The following is a 17693-nucleotide window of genomic DNA, read 5'->3' on the forward strand; positions in this document are numbered from 1 at the left end:
TTTTGTGAATAGTTCATTATTTGTTATCAGTTAGTTTTGTTAATTTTTATTGAATTATTGGAATACTTTGAAATTTAACATAATTCTCTAGAGAATTTAAATGCAACACAATTCTTTAATGAAATTAGCATAAGATTATTTTTAAATTAAGAATTATGAAATAATTCTGTTTTTAAATTTAGCTTTCTAAAAATTATTCTTCACTTTTTTTCGGATCTCTATTTTACTGCGCGTATTATATATAAATTTCCTGTACCATGCATCGAAAATAAAATATGATAATTGCCTATAAAAAAGCATGCGATGCAAATCAAATTGTTCTTTCGAGATATTCTTTAAAAATTACTCAACGTTTTTAGATTATCAGTATCAGTTTCTATTATTATTATTATTCTACGAATAATAGTTAAATACTATTTAATATGCTACAACTCCTACATCGGAATATGGTAATGGCAGCATTTTTTTAAAGTTTCATTGATTTCTTTTACATTATAAAATTTCAATCTTTTATTAAGAATAATAAAAATTTCTTTGATACATTTGATACATAATTTTTTAGCTCCCCACACAATTTACGAAAATAATAACAATAACTGCAAATCTCTTTAAAGTATCTGGCTGATTTGCCTTATGTGTAATATTATTTAGGAAATGAGCAAAATATCTCTCTTATAGTGTTAAGATTATATGTTGTGGAATTAAACAGTTTTTGTGCTTTTGTAAGCAATCTAACCTCCTCTCCCCTCAAGAAATGGTTTCGTATTTAGAACCACTATGCTTTGCAATTGCTTGGAGACATTGTCTAACATTTGTGTCAGTCCCAAGCCAATTTTTTATTTATTATACTATATGTTGAAGTATCTTCCATTCTGTTATTTATTTTTAGCATTTGAAAAAAGTTCAGATTCATCGTAATTTTGGACAAGAATGTGAGAACACCACATTGCCGAACAATAGTTACGAAAGATGAAAGTTTGAGGTGAATCTTGCCATTTTACTGAATTTAGAGTATGATCTTTGGCAGTTTGCTGGTATGCAGTAAATAAACAAGTGCAAGAAAATATACGCATTTTTGATGTCTTACCGATGGATTAAAACTAAAATTTGGCATAGAATTGCAGTTTAAGTCGCAAGATTAGATACCAGATTTCATTTAATTAATTCTCTTCATTTTTGTGTTATTGAGATTCATGCTTAAGAAAATAGAGATCAATAGATGGATCATGCCATAAATAGGATGCGGTTCAAAACTTTAGTTCTGCTCTACACTTTAGATCATAAGATAAATAAAACTGCATTCTTAGTTTAATTCTATTGCATTTTTGAGTTTCCGTGTTTACATGTATGCAGAAGTAAGAACGCCACACAGTGAGTTGTTTGACGGATTTGGCTCCGAATTTCTGATGGATCTACATCATAGATGCTAAATCTGTGTACCAAATTTTATCAATTAGCTCTTTACATTTTGTGGTTAATTTCTATTCGGGCAAGCTTCCTCGGAATGGATTTCGTACAAAAGTGACAGAGATATCTAAATTTGGTGCAAAAAACCTATACCAAATTTTCCCTTATCTAGCTGAAAATAGTTTTTTTACACAAAGAAATTGCAAGGACTTAAGGGTTTATTTTTAGAGTAGGGATTAAAGCGCCCTCTTTCCTTTTAAGTTTTTAAACAATATTTACAGATTATAAAAGACTGCTTATCTAGAATTTGTTATACTTTTTCATATATGAAATAATCAAACTATTACGTTGGCAAGGGGAGAAAAAAAAATCAACCATGAGAATTTAATGATTTCTGCGAGTTCACATCGCACGTTTTTTAGAAACATGTCTGTCTTTCTGCTCACGTTTATGTAGACAACAACTCAAAAAATATAGTGATCTAAGTGAAAAATGTGGCTTGTGACAAAAATTTCAGATCCGAGATGAATTTTGTGTCAAATCCGTACTCAGTTTCAGTTCTTGGCGCTCTGGAACTGAACAGAAGACGCACTATATTTTGGAGATATAAGGAGAAAGGCTTTAAAAAATCTCTAATAGTTTGTTTCATATGTGTAAATTTGGAATTTGGTAACCGATTTTTTTCTATTAAGTTTTCATTAACTAACTGCACATTTATATATGTTTGAAGAAATGACATTTTAATATTTTCAAATCTTAGTTATCAGTTAATTCTTTTAAATTAAAATTTTGATTTCTGAATTTTTAACAATTAGCAACCAGTGTTTAAAAGAATTTCATGATAATAATGATTTTCTGATTCAATAATGATAGCATTTTTATTTCTTACTTCACTTACAAAAAAAGAAAAAAAAAAAAATGTGTAAAAAACTTATTTTAGTTCATTGTTAAAAAACAAAACCTATTTTTGTAAATTTTTTTAAACTATCTTTTTGCTGGAAACAAAATAAAACAACAGAACAAATTTTTCGTTCGCAGCACTGCGTAAAAAACATCTCAACTAAATTAGAGTCGTTTTAATATACTCAAAGAAAAAGAAAGCAAATCTATAAGTATAGAAATATACTATCCGTTAAATCTTTGTTGCACATGCAATTCCTTACTGTGAATAAAAACAATTCAAATGGAATTTATTTCTTTTTCTGTATTTTCTTTTCCCCGGCAACCGACATCAAAATGGAGCAATAACTGGAAATTGATATTGCAGATAAGCAGGAACCTATTTTTACTAGTTCACTATTTAAACAAACAAATTTAAGAGATGCAGCATTCGGAGGTGTAAGGTCCGTAATTATCCGTCTTCTTTTTGAACTCCACCAATTCTTCGGCAGTGGTCAGCATTTTCAGCTCCCTGGCTGTGCTTTCGGTGATCGTCCGGCTCATCTTCCTCAGGATTTTCACCTCACGCAGCAGCAGTGGTACTTGGATGGCAAGACGGTCGAATCTGGCGCTACCTTCACTTGGGAGGCCCGCTGTCCGCAGATTACCCTGAAAGAAAAACTGGACATTTAAATAGAATTCCTATTTTCAAGACTAGCATTTAAAGCCGAAAGTGGGCTCAACCGTGACCTGCGATAGATCACGGCTCAGCACCCGAGTGTTATCCAATATATCGTCCGATATAAATTCTTGCTTTCTCGCGAGTATCGCATAATAAATGCAACTTTTTGTATTTTTATAATTATATTTCTAACCACTCAGAATAAAATTTAGAAATAATTTTTCTTAAACCATTTAGCTAAGCGGATTTTTTTTTCAATTGTCTCCCCGAATCGAATAGCTATATCTTGAGTTTCAAAAATGGCCATTCAGATAAATCCTATAATTCCTTTATCTTCGGCATTGGAATAAATAAGTTATTAGGTGCTATTTAGGTTATTAGTCATAATGTCCAATAGGTTGTGCGTTTTTTTTTAATTTTTCAAAAATTTAGTAAGTTAATATCTTATATATTATTTATTTACAAAAGTAGGAATGCACCTTAAATTTCAAGCCATAAAATCTATGTTCCATAAACATGAGCATCACAAAAATTGTGGTGGAGTGATTTATTTTGTAATTTAAGATAACAATAAGTTATTTTGCAATGAAAGATAACAGTCGATTATTAAACGATCTTTTTATTTTTAACCTTAGTTTCTTTTCTACCAATAAAATTTACTTCACGAAAGCATGCACACTTTCTGAGAGTACATTTCTTTCAACATCATAAATTTCTGAAAAAGTTAAGGCATCATTTGTGAGTGTTTTTGTACTTTTTTTTGAGAGATTTTGGAAACTTTCATTCTAATTTTCAAGAGATGATCATTTAGATGACCATAGATTCATCATTGATAACACGTGGAAAGAAACTGTAACAGGACAAGATTTAATTCTAAAAGTATAAGGAGAGTAAATTTCAACAGCAATCACTAAAATAGATGACGAAAATCCAGGTATATTGCAAAAAATAAAAGATGAAAATGTAAACCATAAGCAATTAGTTATTCCAACTCGCTTGAAGGCACACAAATCCTAATGCTCGGACGCCATGACAGCAGAGGCGGGAACTAAGGTTGTGTCCTAAGAGCTTAATAATCTAATGAGTCTATTTTTACACAAGACTTAGCAAAAATTGATTTACTTTTATATTATTACATTAATACATGTATAATTACATATTATACATATATGTATTAAACACAAATTTTATACTCGTAAATTAATGACTAAACCTTGATCTGTATCTTTATCCTAAAAAGAATTATTATCATATTAAGATAATTAAGAAAAATTATTAATTCATTTTTATATTTCACTGTAGGAGCTGATTAAATGCTTCAGTTTATTTTAGAGTAATAATTATTAATTTTACAATATTTTATATCACCTCTGAGAATAAAGTTTATATATATTATATATATATATATATATATATATATATATATATATATATATATAATGAATTTTTGTTTATTCGAATTTTATGTGCTGCCGTATTGTTCATCCGATGGCGATAAAATGTTGCCAACTTATTGCTTGCACTTGAGTGAAGATTATAAGCATAGAATAATTATTAACATTTATTTTGAGTAAAATAAAATTTACAAGCAAATCGTTTCATATGTTTCTATCATTTAACATTATTCTAAAACGGACAATCGACAAAAGACACAGTAAATGATAAACGCCACATGTCTTTCGAAGGTAATCGCACATATATCGAACAAAATAAAATTATCATCGATGTCGATTAATGTGGGTGAAATGAAATTGAAAAAATTTAGTGCAAGCGTACATTTTTTCCCCTTATTTTCGTTAAGGAATAATCGTCTACACAAGATACTGTCATTCAACGGGCACAATATTTTGGTTGAATATATTATTAATCAGAATTTATCATACATACAAAATAGAATTATTATTGTCGATGCCGATCAAGGTAAGTTGCATATAATGGAAATTTTCCAGTGTAAACAGCAATTTTTCCATTTATTTAGTGAATTGACATACAATATTTCGGTTATATTAGTGTATATCGTGTTCATTGCTTCGTCAAAAAACATGCTTGGCAAACACATTCGTCACTTAATAGATCTACCATAAGCGAATTTAAGCTTCTCAAACGAGGAACAAGGATGCAGATCGTTTACGAATTGCACATTTACGTGCCTCAGAAGCCGAAGACCCACATGCGGCAAGAATCGAGGCAACTATTCTTAACGGAAAATCGAATGGATGTGCCTATTCCACGCATTATTCCCGCAGACGTGCCTTTTGATTTCAAACGACTGCAGTTCCCCATTTGACTTGCATTCTCGATGACCATCAACAAAGGCGCAAGAGCAGTCACTTCAAGTGCGGATTGAACCTAGAAAATCCATGTTTTTCACATGGCCAATTGTATGTTGGATGCTCACGAGTCGGATAGCAAAGAAATTTATTTGTTTTTGCTGAAGACGGAAGAACAAAAAAATATTGTCTACCCGAAAGCACTTGAATAATAAAAAATATATATATATTATTTATACTTCTCTTTTATGTATCATTCAATTTGAATGAATGTTTTCACTGTCGACGAGAATAAATATTCTTTATATAATTCCTAATTAAACGAGATGGCTATTTCAAATTTTAAACAATATTTCCAAAATTATGTGTGCGGCAGCAATGCGCTGAGTACTAGCTAATAAATTGATAAAAATTTAAATTTAATTTGGGATATTGCTCATGGTAATTTTTAGTAGGTAGAAATTTCATATAAAAATGAAAAGATTAATGTCTAAAATGTGAAAATTTCAGAATTTCTACATTTTTAGGAGAAACTTTTCCTTCAAATTCTGTAAAATCCTCTTGGAATTTCCAAACTCCTGAGACTCAATATCTTATCAGTTAAAAAGAATATTTGAATATTCCAACAAAGCAAATTGAATGACCAAGTCAACTTTCTTCAGCATATAACTTAACATAATCAATCGGGACTCCTGAAATATTGGCCTTTAATGAAATATGTTTACAAAACAATACAACGAAATCACATGTAAAGTAGTGAAAGGAAAGTAAACATACAAAAGAATTATACAGCTGTTACATACAAATTTATTATCGCATAATAAAAATTCCAAATAAACACAATACCTCTTTGTAACAATTAAAGAAAAACCAGTACACAAATACGCAAACCTTTATTACATAGGTACATGCACGTTTATAATTGGTTTTATTCTCTTTTGAAATTTGCAACCAAATATATTCAAGAATAATAAGTAATCTCTTTAAAATCATACAATATTCCAAATGGATATAAATTGAATAACTCAGGATTTCACACTTAACACAACCATTGGTGATTGAAAGATTGCCGTTAATGAAATATGTTAACAAAATTATCAACTAAATTTATAAAATTGTTACAGAAAAGAAAACATTAAGCAAATGAATTACACTGGTGGTATATAGAAAATTATTAGCACACAATTAAGAAAATTTGATTAATTATGATTGTTAAAACCAAAGAAAATGTATACAAAAAAGGAAAAACTTTCTAGTTATATCATTTACTCTAAATTTTACTATAACTCTTGGAATTTACAGCTCCTAGATTTAAGACAATATTAGATATTCAGTAGAAAAGTATTTCCAAATATTTCAAAGGGATTGCCAACAAATAACAGCAACAAAATAAAACATGAAAATTTTGTTTTCCACTACTTTGTTTTTTGTCATCTACTATAATTTCATGTTAAGATTTAAATTGATGATACTTTCAATAAAAGGAAAAAAAATATTTACAATTAATAAAAACCAAGTATTTAAAAGATTAACATTCTATTACTAATACAACTGAAAAAAATTCACAATACAATATATGGGAGTTCATGTAGAATCCACTTGTGAGACAAATCATATTAAAAGAAATTTGTTATTGGCTATTTTTCTTAGGCCCTTTTTTTCTTTGTCTTGAATTTTCTTTGTTTGGAAATGAGCCTTTTTAGAGTCAATTTTGAAATTTCAGACAATTTTTTTTCGTAGGAACCAGCTGATGCGATTTGAAACATTGCTTTTATAAACAAGATTTTTTTCCATGAACTACAAGTAGAGAATGTAGAGTATTCCAACCTTTTATAGTTGATTTCAATTCTTTTAATTCTTTAAATTCTTTTTTCATACTTACTTATACTTATTCTTCTTATTCTTCATATTTCATACTTATTCTTCTTTCATACATCTTCATCTTAGTTTTGTAGTGAAGGAAATATTGCTTCTTTCCTCAAAAGCCTGCTTTTCTTTGTGATTGTTGACATCAATTACTGAATGGTCTTCCTGACTATTTTCTATTTTTCAAATTTAATACTTTTTTTTTTTTTGCATTTAGACAAATGTAATGGATATGCTTACATATAACAAATTTCACTCAATAATCAATGTAGGTGCAAGGCATAGAATGTATGTATACACTGCATTGATCACATTTTATATTACAGCAACATAGCAACATATAATGCTGATTTTTTTTTCTTCATATCATACAAAAAAAGTGATGGTCCAACTTCCTTGGTAAATGACATTAGATGTTTCGTTCAGCTGGACGAAGCTGTAATTTTCTAGATAATAGTGCTAGTGCTGGCTGTAACCTTCTACGCATTAGTAACATTTTAGTGCTTATATCATGCGTCTTCCGAATAAGAGTCATTCTATACATAAACTTGTACCATTCTATTGATATAATTCGTGCTATCAACTTTTTATTGCTTTCATTATGATGGATATGGACTTCTCCAATCTTTTCTTTACTACCACTTTCTTCGAATTTTATTTGCAGATGCCACCTTTCAAGCTTCATGTTGGTGTTCATATCCCAAGTCTTTTCGATAACAAATGCCTATTTTTGGGCACTTTTGTAGTACGTATTTTTGAAATATTCGCATTCGTTTTCTTCAAACTTCTCAGCAAATTTTTAGACCAATACTATACTTGAAATGTTGTTTCTTCTATTTGAGTAAGTATGTCTTATTTCATATTTAATAATGGATTTATTGTCAGAATTTTTTACTTTAACAATTATATTCTTACTTAAATTTTTGTTTACATGACAAATGCAAAGAAGATGAATTGACTTATCGGAGAAAGTCATTTCCCAAGCATTAACAAATGTCTTTGTGTCATCTGTCATTAAAATGTCAGTTTTTAAGGTTGGAATACATTTCTTGATATTTTCAAAAAAAGGCAAGTGGATATCAGTTCCTGTTCGTGAAGGGAACAAAGTGGCAAAACGCAAACCTCCATGACTTTCATCACGGACCATCAGAGTTGTTAATTCGAATTCATACTGATTTACTTCATGAGTGGGAATCAATCATTACGCATGAACTTCCATATAATTCAAAAAGTTTTTCTTGCGTATCACTCATCAAACCCAACAAAATCTTAGAAAAGAATTGCAGGGCAATCTGGCAGGATTTCACCAACGGTTGTATGACTTTTGCGTACAACCATTTGCGTACGGATCATAAAACTGTCAATCAGTTGTCTCGTTTACAATGCGGTTGTGTTACTGATAAGGGTCAGTTCTAGAAGAGGTTACAACATCTTAAACGTTATCTAAAAGTGTCATATTTGGCGAGAGTTAGCCTGATGTGTGACACAATTTCGAATACTTAACGATACGTTCATTAATATAATTTCATGCGTTTTAATACTATAGGAGTAATTTCCACTTTGCTGTTTATGAAAGATGGATTGCTTTTCAATGTATTTATTTAAAAATGTAAGATAAAAACATTGAGGAATGATATTTCTGCTCATATAAATAGTGTACCCACTTCGAAATAATCATTTTTTCTAGATTTCAGATATAAAGGCATTACTTTACATAAATATAACGTTTTGCATTAAACGAAAAAGTTTGCATTTCATTAATTTTTGATTTATTTCTTCTTCATTCGTTTATTTAATTCAATAATTTCGAACATTAAAATATGTTATTTAAATATAGGCACTTAAAAAAGTTGTTTCTTAAATTTAAAGTACAATTAAATGAGGTTAGTGGTATTGGAATGATTTGTAAAGAGGGAAAACTTGCAAAAGCAATTCTTGAAATTCCGTAAGTAGTAAGAAAAGCTTCCAATTACGGATGTTAAGTTTTCACGCTATATCAATTTTTAAAAAATCAGTTTCCAGAGCAGAAAGCCATTACAAATTTAAAATTTTCTGTTTGTCATCGTAGATATAATTTAAATATTGTTACATTTTTTAAAAAAATCTGTACTCTGATAAAGATAAATTATTTGTTCATTGTATGACTTTGCATTTTGTATATGAAATATTGTAAGTATACGGTGCATAAAATAAGCAACTTACTAAATCAAAAGTATATTAATATCTTGCTAACTGATCATTTGTATCTGCGAAAATTTGTAGGAGATATTAGCTGAATTCAAATTTAATTTTCTTCTAGTTGCACTATTTATTAAACCATAATCCAAATCTACTGTTAAAAAATAAAATAGAATTAAGAAAAATGATTTTTACATTAATATATATAGTATATGTTCTTCAGTAACTTTAATTTTATTGAAGATCGTTCTTATATTTACAATAAATCATTAAAAATAGTTTTGAATGAAGTTCTGGTAATACACTCTTCAACAATATACATCTACACCTTAACTGAAATGTTTACTGATTAGCTATGCGTTTTTTCCATATTTTAATCAATGTAATTATTTCTTATTTCAGAAGAATTCATGGCCGTTTTAAACCTTCCAAGGGCCCTGAGATAATGCAAATCTCAAAGCCCTTTTTCTCTCCAAATTTTTTTAATTGATTTTAATTTAATTTTTATTCAGCAATTTTAAGTAGTAAATTTTGAAAACTGAAATCTCAATATTATGTCCCTTTCTAAAAAGTGCATTTCAATATTGTAAAAATAAAAAAAGTGCACAGTTAAAATGTAAAATTAATTTTAAGCAAAATATCGAAAAATATCAAAAGACAACTTTCTATAACACTTTAAACAATATTGTAAATAGAGGAGATATATTTTTTAAAATTGTAAAGCTCCAAATTTTTTAGAATTATAAAACAGCATAACGAATAACTTGTAAATGGTAATTAGGAATATTACTAGAATAAAATTCCAAAATTAATTTAATAAATACTTGATTATGACTTGAATAAATTGACTGCAGGTCATAAATGAAAGTATAAAACTAAATACCTTTCTACAACTAATAAAAAGTATCAAGAGCTGAGGGTAGTTTTCTTTGTTGCTTTTTTTAACTAATTACTCTTTGTTAAGATTTTTCATTTAATCAGACTCGTCATATTTAAATACTTCTTCATCCAATTAGAATATTATGTTAACTTACCTGCATATGCATTTTGCGATTAATATTTATCATAAGTATTCTTTATAAGCTTCTTATGAATTCTACTTTCAAAATTTACATCATCAATGGAAAAATAAGAGAATACAGCGTTTCAAAATTATCTAAATTTGTAAAAATGTCACAAAAGATAAAAGAAATCACACTAAGAATATTTTTAAATGATATTCAATACATTGCGATATTATAAAAATAAAATTGTAAATTCGGGAAAAGTTTAAAAAATGCTTTCTTACGTATTATTATTCCACTTTCAGTTGTAATGTTCCATTAAAATATCTCGAATTTTACTTTTAATTCATAAAATAAAATAAGGACTGATTTAGGAACTTAAATAACAAAATACCTGATAACATGCGCGCGCGCACACACACACACACACACACAGGAGGGGAGGGAATGGAAAAAATTGACTTTAAACACGGAAGCATATACTTTAAATTTCACAGGTATTTCCAAATTTTTCGTTTAAAATTATTCAAAAACTAAAGTGTAGAATATTCAGACTTTAATCTAGAAGTTTTAATTCACAAAATAAGATTTTCTTCCAAGAATAAAAGTGAATGTATATATATGCGTCTATCAATCTATTTAAAATATCGACCATTGGATGTAGAGATACTAAGTTTAACACACGTATATTTGGGAGAAAGAAATATACAATTCAGTGCATTTAAAAATATTAATACAAAAAATAATGTTATCTCTAATGTAAATTATCTTAAAATTTTTAAAACATTCATTTTATTGGTTTATCAGTCCTTGCGTATTTTTATTCTGTAAAATAATACAGATCTTAGATAGCATGTATATTTTATAGTCAAGATCTTCCGTTTATATTTACGTATGAAAAGATAAAGTTTACATATAAACGAGAATACTAGATTTTTAAATATAAGATAAAATGTATTTTTATAACTATATCAGGCTTCTTAAGTTATTTATTTCATGTGTATATGAAATATTTATTTGATTACCAGATTTATCAAAAGTTTTGAACAGATTTAATTTCAAATAGTAGCAAATTTATCAACTGTTAAATTCTCTTATTGACTTGTGTGTTATTAATTAGCTGATATGCACATTTAAATAATCCACTTATCTTAAAACAACTGGAATCGCTTGTCATGGTAATAGTTAAGTTCAGGTGTTTCTGTTTCAGATTTTCTTTTAAACTTTATTGATTTTCATTTGAGAACTATATTTAGCATACTTTGACTGTGAATGAATAATGCAGAGAATTGATATGATTTGCAAGTAAAAACTATTTTTTATTGTAAATTTTTAGAAAGTTATCACGGAAAAAAGTCAATATTTCTCTTAATTTTTGATTAATTAAAATTCTAATTAAAAATTCAAAAAATCACTTTCCTACCATCCAAAGTATATATTTGCCAAATTTGATAGGCAGACGACCTGTTGTGTATAGAGCCAGTATATATACATAGAGACAAAAGTTTTTTTCCTTGTGTTAAGTTAGTTAAAATATCAATACATTTTCTCGCCAAATACTTTTGCCAACAGAAAACATATGTTTTAGCAAACCTAGACTAATCACTCCCTACCCCCTTTTTTTCAAAGAGCTACGCATGATTTATTGGCCTTTTATGATCTGTACGCAAATGGTTGTACGCATTTGTCCCACTACCTTCACCAACTACTTTCAGTATTGATATCAGCACAGTATTGACGGCCTCGTTTTTAATTTTCTTAATTAGAATATCTAAAGAATAGCATCATCTTGATGATGCACAGTTTCACTTCCGATTCGAAAGTCTCTGCTAATATTTTGCAGACCTTTACTTGTTGTTAAACTCAATCTGCTTGTAACCGAGAAGTTCTCTGTTATCTAATCTAAGTCTTATCTAATATCTTGGCCATGGGGATTCCAAGCTGTAGACTTGTAGCAAGATCTAACTTTTCATTTTTAGATAAAGGTAATTTCCCAACATCCAATGCCCAACATGCATTGATTGACATCGAGCATTTATTTCTACTCTACCATCAACAGGAACTGGTGCAACATTTATACAGCTGGGAAAGTGGAACCTGATTTTATAGAGCCAGTGGCTTTCAAGTGCCAAATTCTTTCACTTTTTGATTTAAATAATCCACTGTGGCGACAAATGTAATAAAACCGTTTCTGGCCAATCTCTTTCTTAATTGAAGACTTCCGGATGATGAAAAACGATTGCTTGTTCTTCTCAACTTGCATTTTCCAATCCAAAAATTCTTCTTCTGAATAAAAAATCTTATTTACAAACTGAAGGGTCACAGAATGCCTATTCTCAAAATGCTCATGCAATAATGCTACTGTACGAAAGGAACTGTCATGCATCCCACAAAGTTGACTGCCTTTAATTTGGACTTCCAGTTCAGGATGAAATTGTCTTAAATGGATATTTAAATTCTTTTTTATCGTAAATGTTATTTTGTATCTTTCGCAAATAAAAACAGACAATATTCTTCCAGCCATGATGATAGCACACTCGCACCAATAAAATCTGCAAACAAATAATAAATTTCACTTTCAGAATCTCACGTTTACAAGCGAACCCAACACCGTTGCGACATAAAACCTCAACGTGCTTTCTCACTCACTTCCTTACCAACCTGCAGGAAAAAGGGTTCCGTCCCTCACACTTTCAGCTGAGTTGGATTTCAGGCACTAGTCGGTGCAAGTAAGAGGCGCATCCCGTCATCGGTAAGGGGTAACCACGTTATTTTCGTAATGATGTGAGCATGGATGATGCAATACCGAAAATGCAATGGGTGATTCAACTAAAGTCAAAACATTATAGTGTAACAACTTTTGATACTAGATTTTTAGCTCTTGTTAATTGAGGAAATCTGAAAAACTGCATTCGATCTGATATTACTGCATAGATAGCTTTATTTGGAAGTTGAGGCAGAAGAGTATCGCTTAAATTTTAACTAATAAAAATTCTATTTGAATTTCAAATAAAATTCATTCCAAAGTGCTGATTTCTCAGTTTTTAAATTGCTTTTGTGCCGAATTTGGTATTTCTAGGTACAATGGTGCGACAAATCAAGCCCTACGTCTGCTAGACGATCACTCACCTTAACGATCCTCAAGCTGTTTTCTATCCTGCGGGCGTAAGTGATTTCTTCCTCTTCCCAGGCTGCCATGGTGAGACGAACGTCTTCGGGTAGGCGGTGGCAGCAAAGAATGGCGAACAGACCTAGCATAAGGGTACCGCTGGACACCGTCCAAACGTCGGCGATCAGCCCGTGCAGGAAGAGGCCGACCATCGAAGATGCCGCAAATGCCGCCAGAAGGATGAGAAGTGATGGGGAGTGGAGGGCGGCAAAGATAATTCCGAACGGACCAGGAAGCTGTGGCGAAAGAGAAGTGGTTGTCAGAGAACTTGGAACAAAGAAGCAAATTAGATTAAAATACACAGCGATTCACAAAGACTAAAACAACAACAACTTTTGCGATAGTTCAAGTGTAAAAAGAAACGTTTTTCATAAACAGGATATGGAAACGCAAACAGAAAAAGCAACCATTACAAATGGCTCAGCCAGTGAATTAAGCAAAAAAAGTAATAAAGTGTACAACATGTGTTTTAAAGAATACAAATTAATAAGATCACAACACACTTGAGTGATTAATAACAATAATACTGAAGTGTGTATCATTTCGGATAGTATGTTTCCAAACATTTTGTTCTAATACTACAAAGGTTTATTGACGACAATATGCCTTGTTTATCATTCACTGCCAGCTTTATCACTTAGTCAACATCTAAGAACTGCAATGGGCGTTTGTTTATCAAATGAAACTCGCCTATTTGTAGACTTCCTTTCCCGATATTGAGTTGAAATACTACTTAATTACAAATGTACATTTATTATTAAATATATTGATAAAATAGTAGAACTTTGAAGCAAGATATTATTCTATTTTCAATTTTAAACAGTTAAAATGCTTTATTAGAGCTTGTCAAATTTGTTTAAAAGAATAAATTTTGCATGAGGTGCTCGAATTTTTCTTTGTCTAAGAAAACCTCGTTTCTTTACACCATCTCAGTTGTCAATTCCAATCTGGCTTGCTGCGTACGACTTGTAATATTCATATAATTAGAAACACGAAAATATAATATTAAAATAAATACCTAAGTAGAGATGTTATGTTCGTATCTATTTGGGAACAAAATTTTGTAGTGTGATGCATTAGATTGTTTGTTAAATATTCTTCATTTTTTTTATTTATATTTAAAGAACAGTTTCGTAAATGAAAAAAAAATGACGCGAAATAACGTTTAAAACCTTTATTTTAAAGTCTTTCAAAGAAAAAAAGGTGTCGTTTCTCCTTGAACTGATGTGAAAAACTGAATGAATATGCATTGTTACTACGTGTGCGCAGAGCAGGAATCGGCACCAGTCGGATTATAATACTCGAAAAAGTTTTCTGTCTTCCGAGATGGAGACAGAACACTTTATCGTCTCCACTTCCACTTTTTTCCTCCCTTTTTTCCATTTAACATTAACTTATCTAAAAGGAATGGCGCGAAATGGTTGGTGGGTTTAGATGTCAAGAGCGAAAAAATCAATAAATTATTATATTTATTCACTGGAATAAATTTACAATTTTGCTGCTAAGCAATCCCTATTATCCAGCTGGTGCTGACTCGGTAATTATTTCGAGGAACAAAAACTGGCGTCGTAAAATATTATATAAAGTATTTTCCAAATTCGGGGGGCAAAAACGTATCCTATTTCCTACAATTTTAACCAAAAATCTTTATTGTTTTTTTAGAAAAAGTGTTGCAAACTACAAAGCTAAAATTTTGAATCAGTTTTATATCTGAAGAGCCGCCGGGAAAGATTCTTCAAATGGAAAAATTTGTATATAGAGCCGAGAAGGAAGAAGTCCTTTTGCAAGACCAGTCCAATAACTTAAAGTAATAAAAATATTGCCAAGTATATTTTTCTGCTACGATACTTTCAACGATAATTCGATCAGATCGTTACCACTTACGCAAGCATTATACAACTATTACTTACCATAAGCAACCAAGGTCTGATGGAACTGAACTGGTCGTAATCTTCCTCGGACTTTTCCTGACGTCTGCGATCTCTGACCAGAGGCCAAATAGCCATGCCGCTGAGCCATGCCACAGATGCTTCCATCAGAGGGTGGTCCAGTTCACATCCGGTTCCAACGTACGTCAAAAACAGCAGAAGCAGTATGATGCATATGAATAAAAGCATCCTAAAACATGGAATGCCCAAATAAAGATGCCACATCCAGACGTTCAGAGGCTCCCGCCATGGCTATGGAAAAAAGTTGCATATTTATACGACGTTTACTGCTTCCTTTCATAAAAGAGGGATCGAAACTCAAGAGTGGGAGCTCTAAAACTGCAAAACATATATTAATCGGAAACATTTATATTTTTCATTGTTGTTATCTTATGCATAACGTGCTACTAACAATGTTACAACCCTTAACAGACTCTTTTTGGTCCTTAGGGTTGGGTGCTGTTTTACTTAGATTGAAATCCTTAAGATTATGATTTGATTCGAAAGAATGAATTATTCCCTGGCACTCGACATCAATGTGTTCCAGAAATTCTTAAAGCGATAGACCGCTTCATAAGGATAATGAATAGAATCGATATTGCTGCATTTATATGATATTCATATCAGTGGGAATAATGTCACATTGATGATAACATCCATGGACTACAAACATTTCAAGCCAAGATCAGTATTGCATTTGATGTAATCATAACGTTATGGCTAATAAATTACCAGCCAACATAAAACAGCCATTCTGAATAGGCTTAGGAAGAACAAGGATAAGATTTTCAAACACACTTAGTCGTCATTAGAGGTTTAGCAAATGTAAATAAGCATAGAAGGTATAGTTTTATTTTTACAATCTCTTTATCATAATTAGCTTTAAAAGATGACAAGCACAACTTGGTGCCACCTAGTTAAGTATAGGACGTCTATACATACACTGCCATTTACCGCCGTTGGGCCACTGAATAGGCTTGGGATATCAGTAGATGATTAACGAATATATAGGAGGAAAAAAAAATCAGGAGATATCATTATGTTCATTTTACATTAAATTCTTCGCTTGAACTAAGAAAATTCATAAAAAGAGAAAAACTTCGGAAGAAAAATTATGCGTACACAAATCAGCAATTTTTATTCCAGAAATTTGTAGTCGGAAATGCAATGTTCGACCTTCCGAGATGTTGATACGGCAATGCAGCGATGATAAGAAAGACACCATATTAAAGTAAATACTTTAACAAGAATTCCCACAATAATACACATTTCTTTTCCGAGAATGTCCTCCCCATTGATTCATAATGGAGAGTGTATGAAATGTCAGCCCAAAAATTAATCCAGAAGTGCAGCTTATCAATTAAAGGAAGGGTCGGCCGTCAGTCAATTTGGTCTGGCACATAACAGGCCGTCGCCAAAATACTTTCTTTTCTTAGTTTTGTGATGGAGTGGACAAAAGCCCGCGTCTTGGGCTTCATTTTCAGACTGAGTTTAAAATTCGAGGAAACTACCCATTTATTCATAAGATAATATGATGCGGAATTAGGACCTTGTTGAATTTACTATATTTAAAGTTTCAATTCCAAGAAGGAAATAAACATATTAATCTATTTTTATAATTTTCATAAAACTGAAGCATTTATTCTAATTCAAGAATAAGGATTTACTAGATTGATTCTGTTTTTTCTCCCAAAAACCTCTCAAAATTAAGTTTGTCAAACTGAGTTACCCAAATCATCCTTGATAGTGTGAAGTCAGGCAACATTACCGAGTTCTTCTCTTACCGATGAGAGAGATCAAGTAAGCTATAGCGACTAGCTGGTTCACCGGCGGTTTGTTATATTGGATTCCTGTTAAACCGTTCGATATAACTTCCTGTTTAACCATTTAATTAAAATTTTAATTAAAAATTCAGAAAATCCCTCAAGGTGCACATTTTCCCCTCCAAAAGTATATGTGCGCCGAATATGGTAGCCATAGGTCAAGCGATCTGGTCTGTAGAGCGTCACGCACACACATTTATTAAGAGATATAAAGCACGTACTCCTCTGTAACGGCCAACAGCAATGCGAAATTTGTCCCTGTTACACTAGGTACCGTCGTTATTTCAAACGAGCTAATTAAAAAATTTCTTAAGATGGTTGAGAATTTTTTTTTCATTTAACAATTTCATGGGTCGCCATATCTTCGGAAAAATTTTGTGTAATAGTCAACATTCATCCCACTGATCGTTATACTTACAATCACTTCCTCAATAAACGTTTTACCTATTCAGAAATGCGCCTCATTTTCTTTTTACCTGAAATATAC

At 30.7% G+C, this 17693-nt stretch overlaps 1 protein-coding gene across 2 annotated transcripts in view; it reads right to left on the reverse strand.

The window, feature by feature from the left end:
* Nucleotides 1-2383: 2383 nt before the first annotated feature.
* The window catches only part of LOC129956904 (uncharacterized), a 90342-nt gene continuing 75032 nt past the window's right edge, over nucleotides 2384-17693 (reverse strand). For both annotated transcript variants that reach the window (XM_056068920.1, XM_056068919.1), the window contains exons 3-5: nucleotides 15366-15635; nucleotides 13416-13691; nucleotides 2384-2955 (exon numbers count right to left, since the gene is read on the reverse strand). In XM_056068920.1, the coding sequence (XP_055924895.1) occupies nucleotides 2722-2955; nucleotides 13416-13691; nucleotides 15366-15635 (780 nt within the window). In that variant the 3' untranslated portion in view covers nucleotides 2384-2721. The remainder of the gene's footprint in view (nucleotides 2956-13415; nucleotides 13692-15365; nucleotides 15636-17693) is intronic.

Source organism: Argiope bruennichi, chromosome 11 (assembly GCF_947563725.1).
Source record: "Argiope bruennichi chromosome 11, qqArgBrue1.1, whole genome shotgun sequence".
Taxonomy (NCBI): domain Eukaryota; kingdom Metazoa; phylum Arthropoda; class Arachnida; order Araneae; family Araneidae; genus Argiope; species Argiope bruennichi.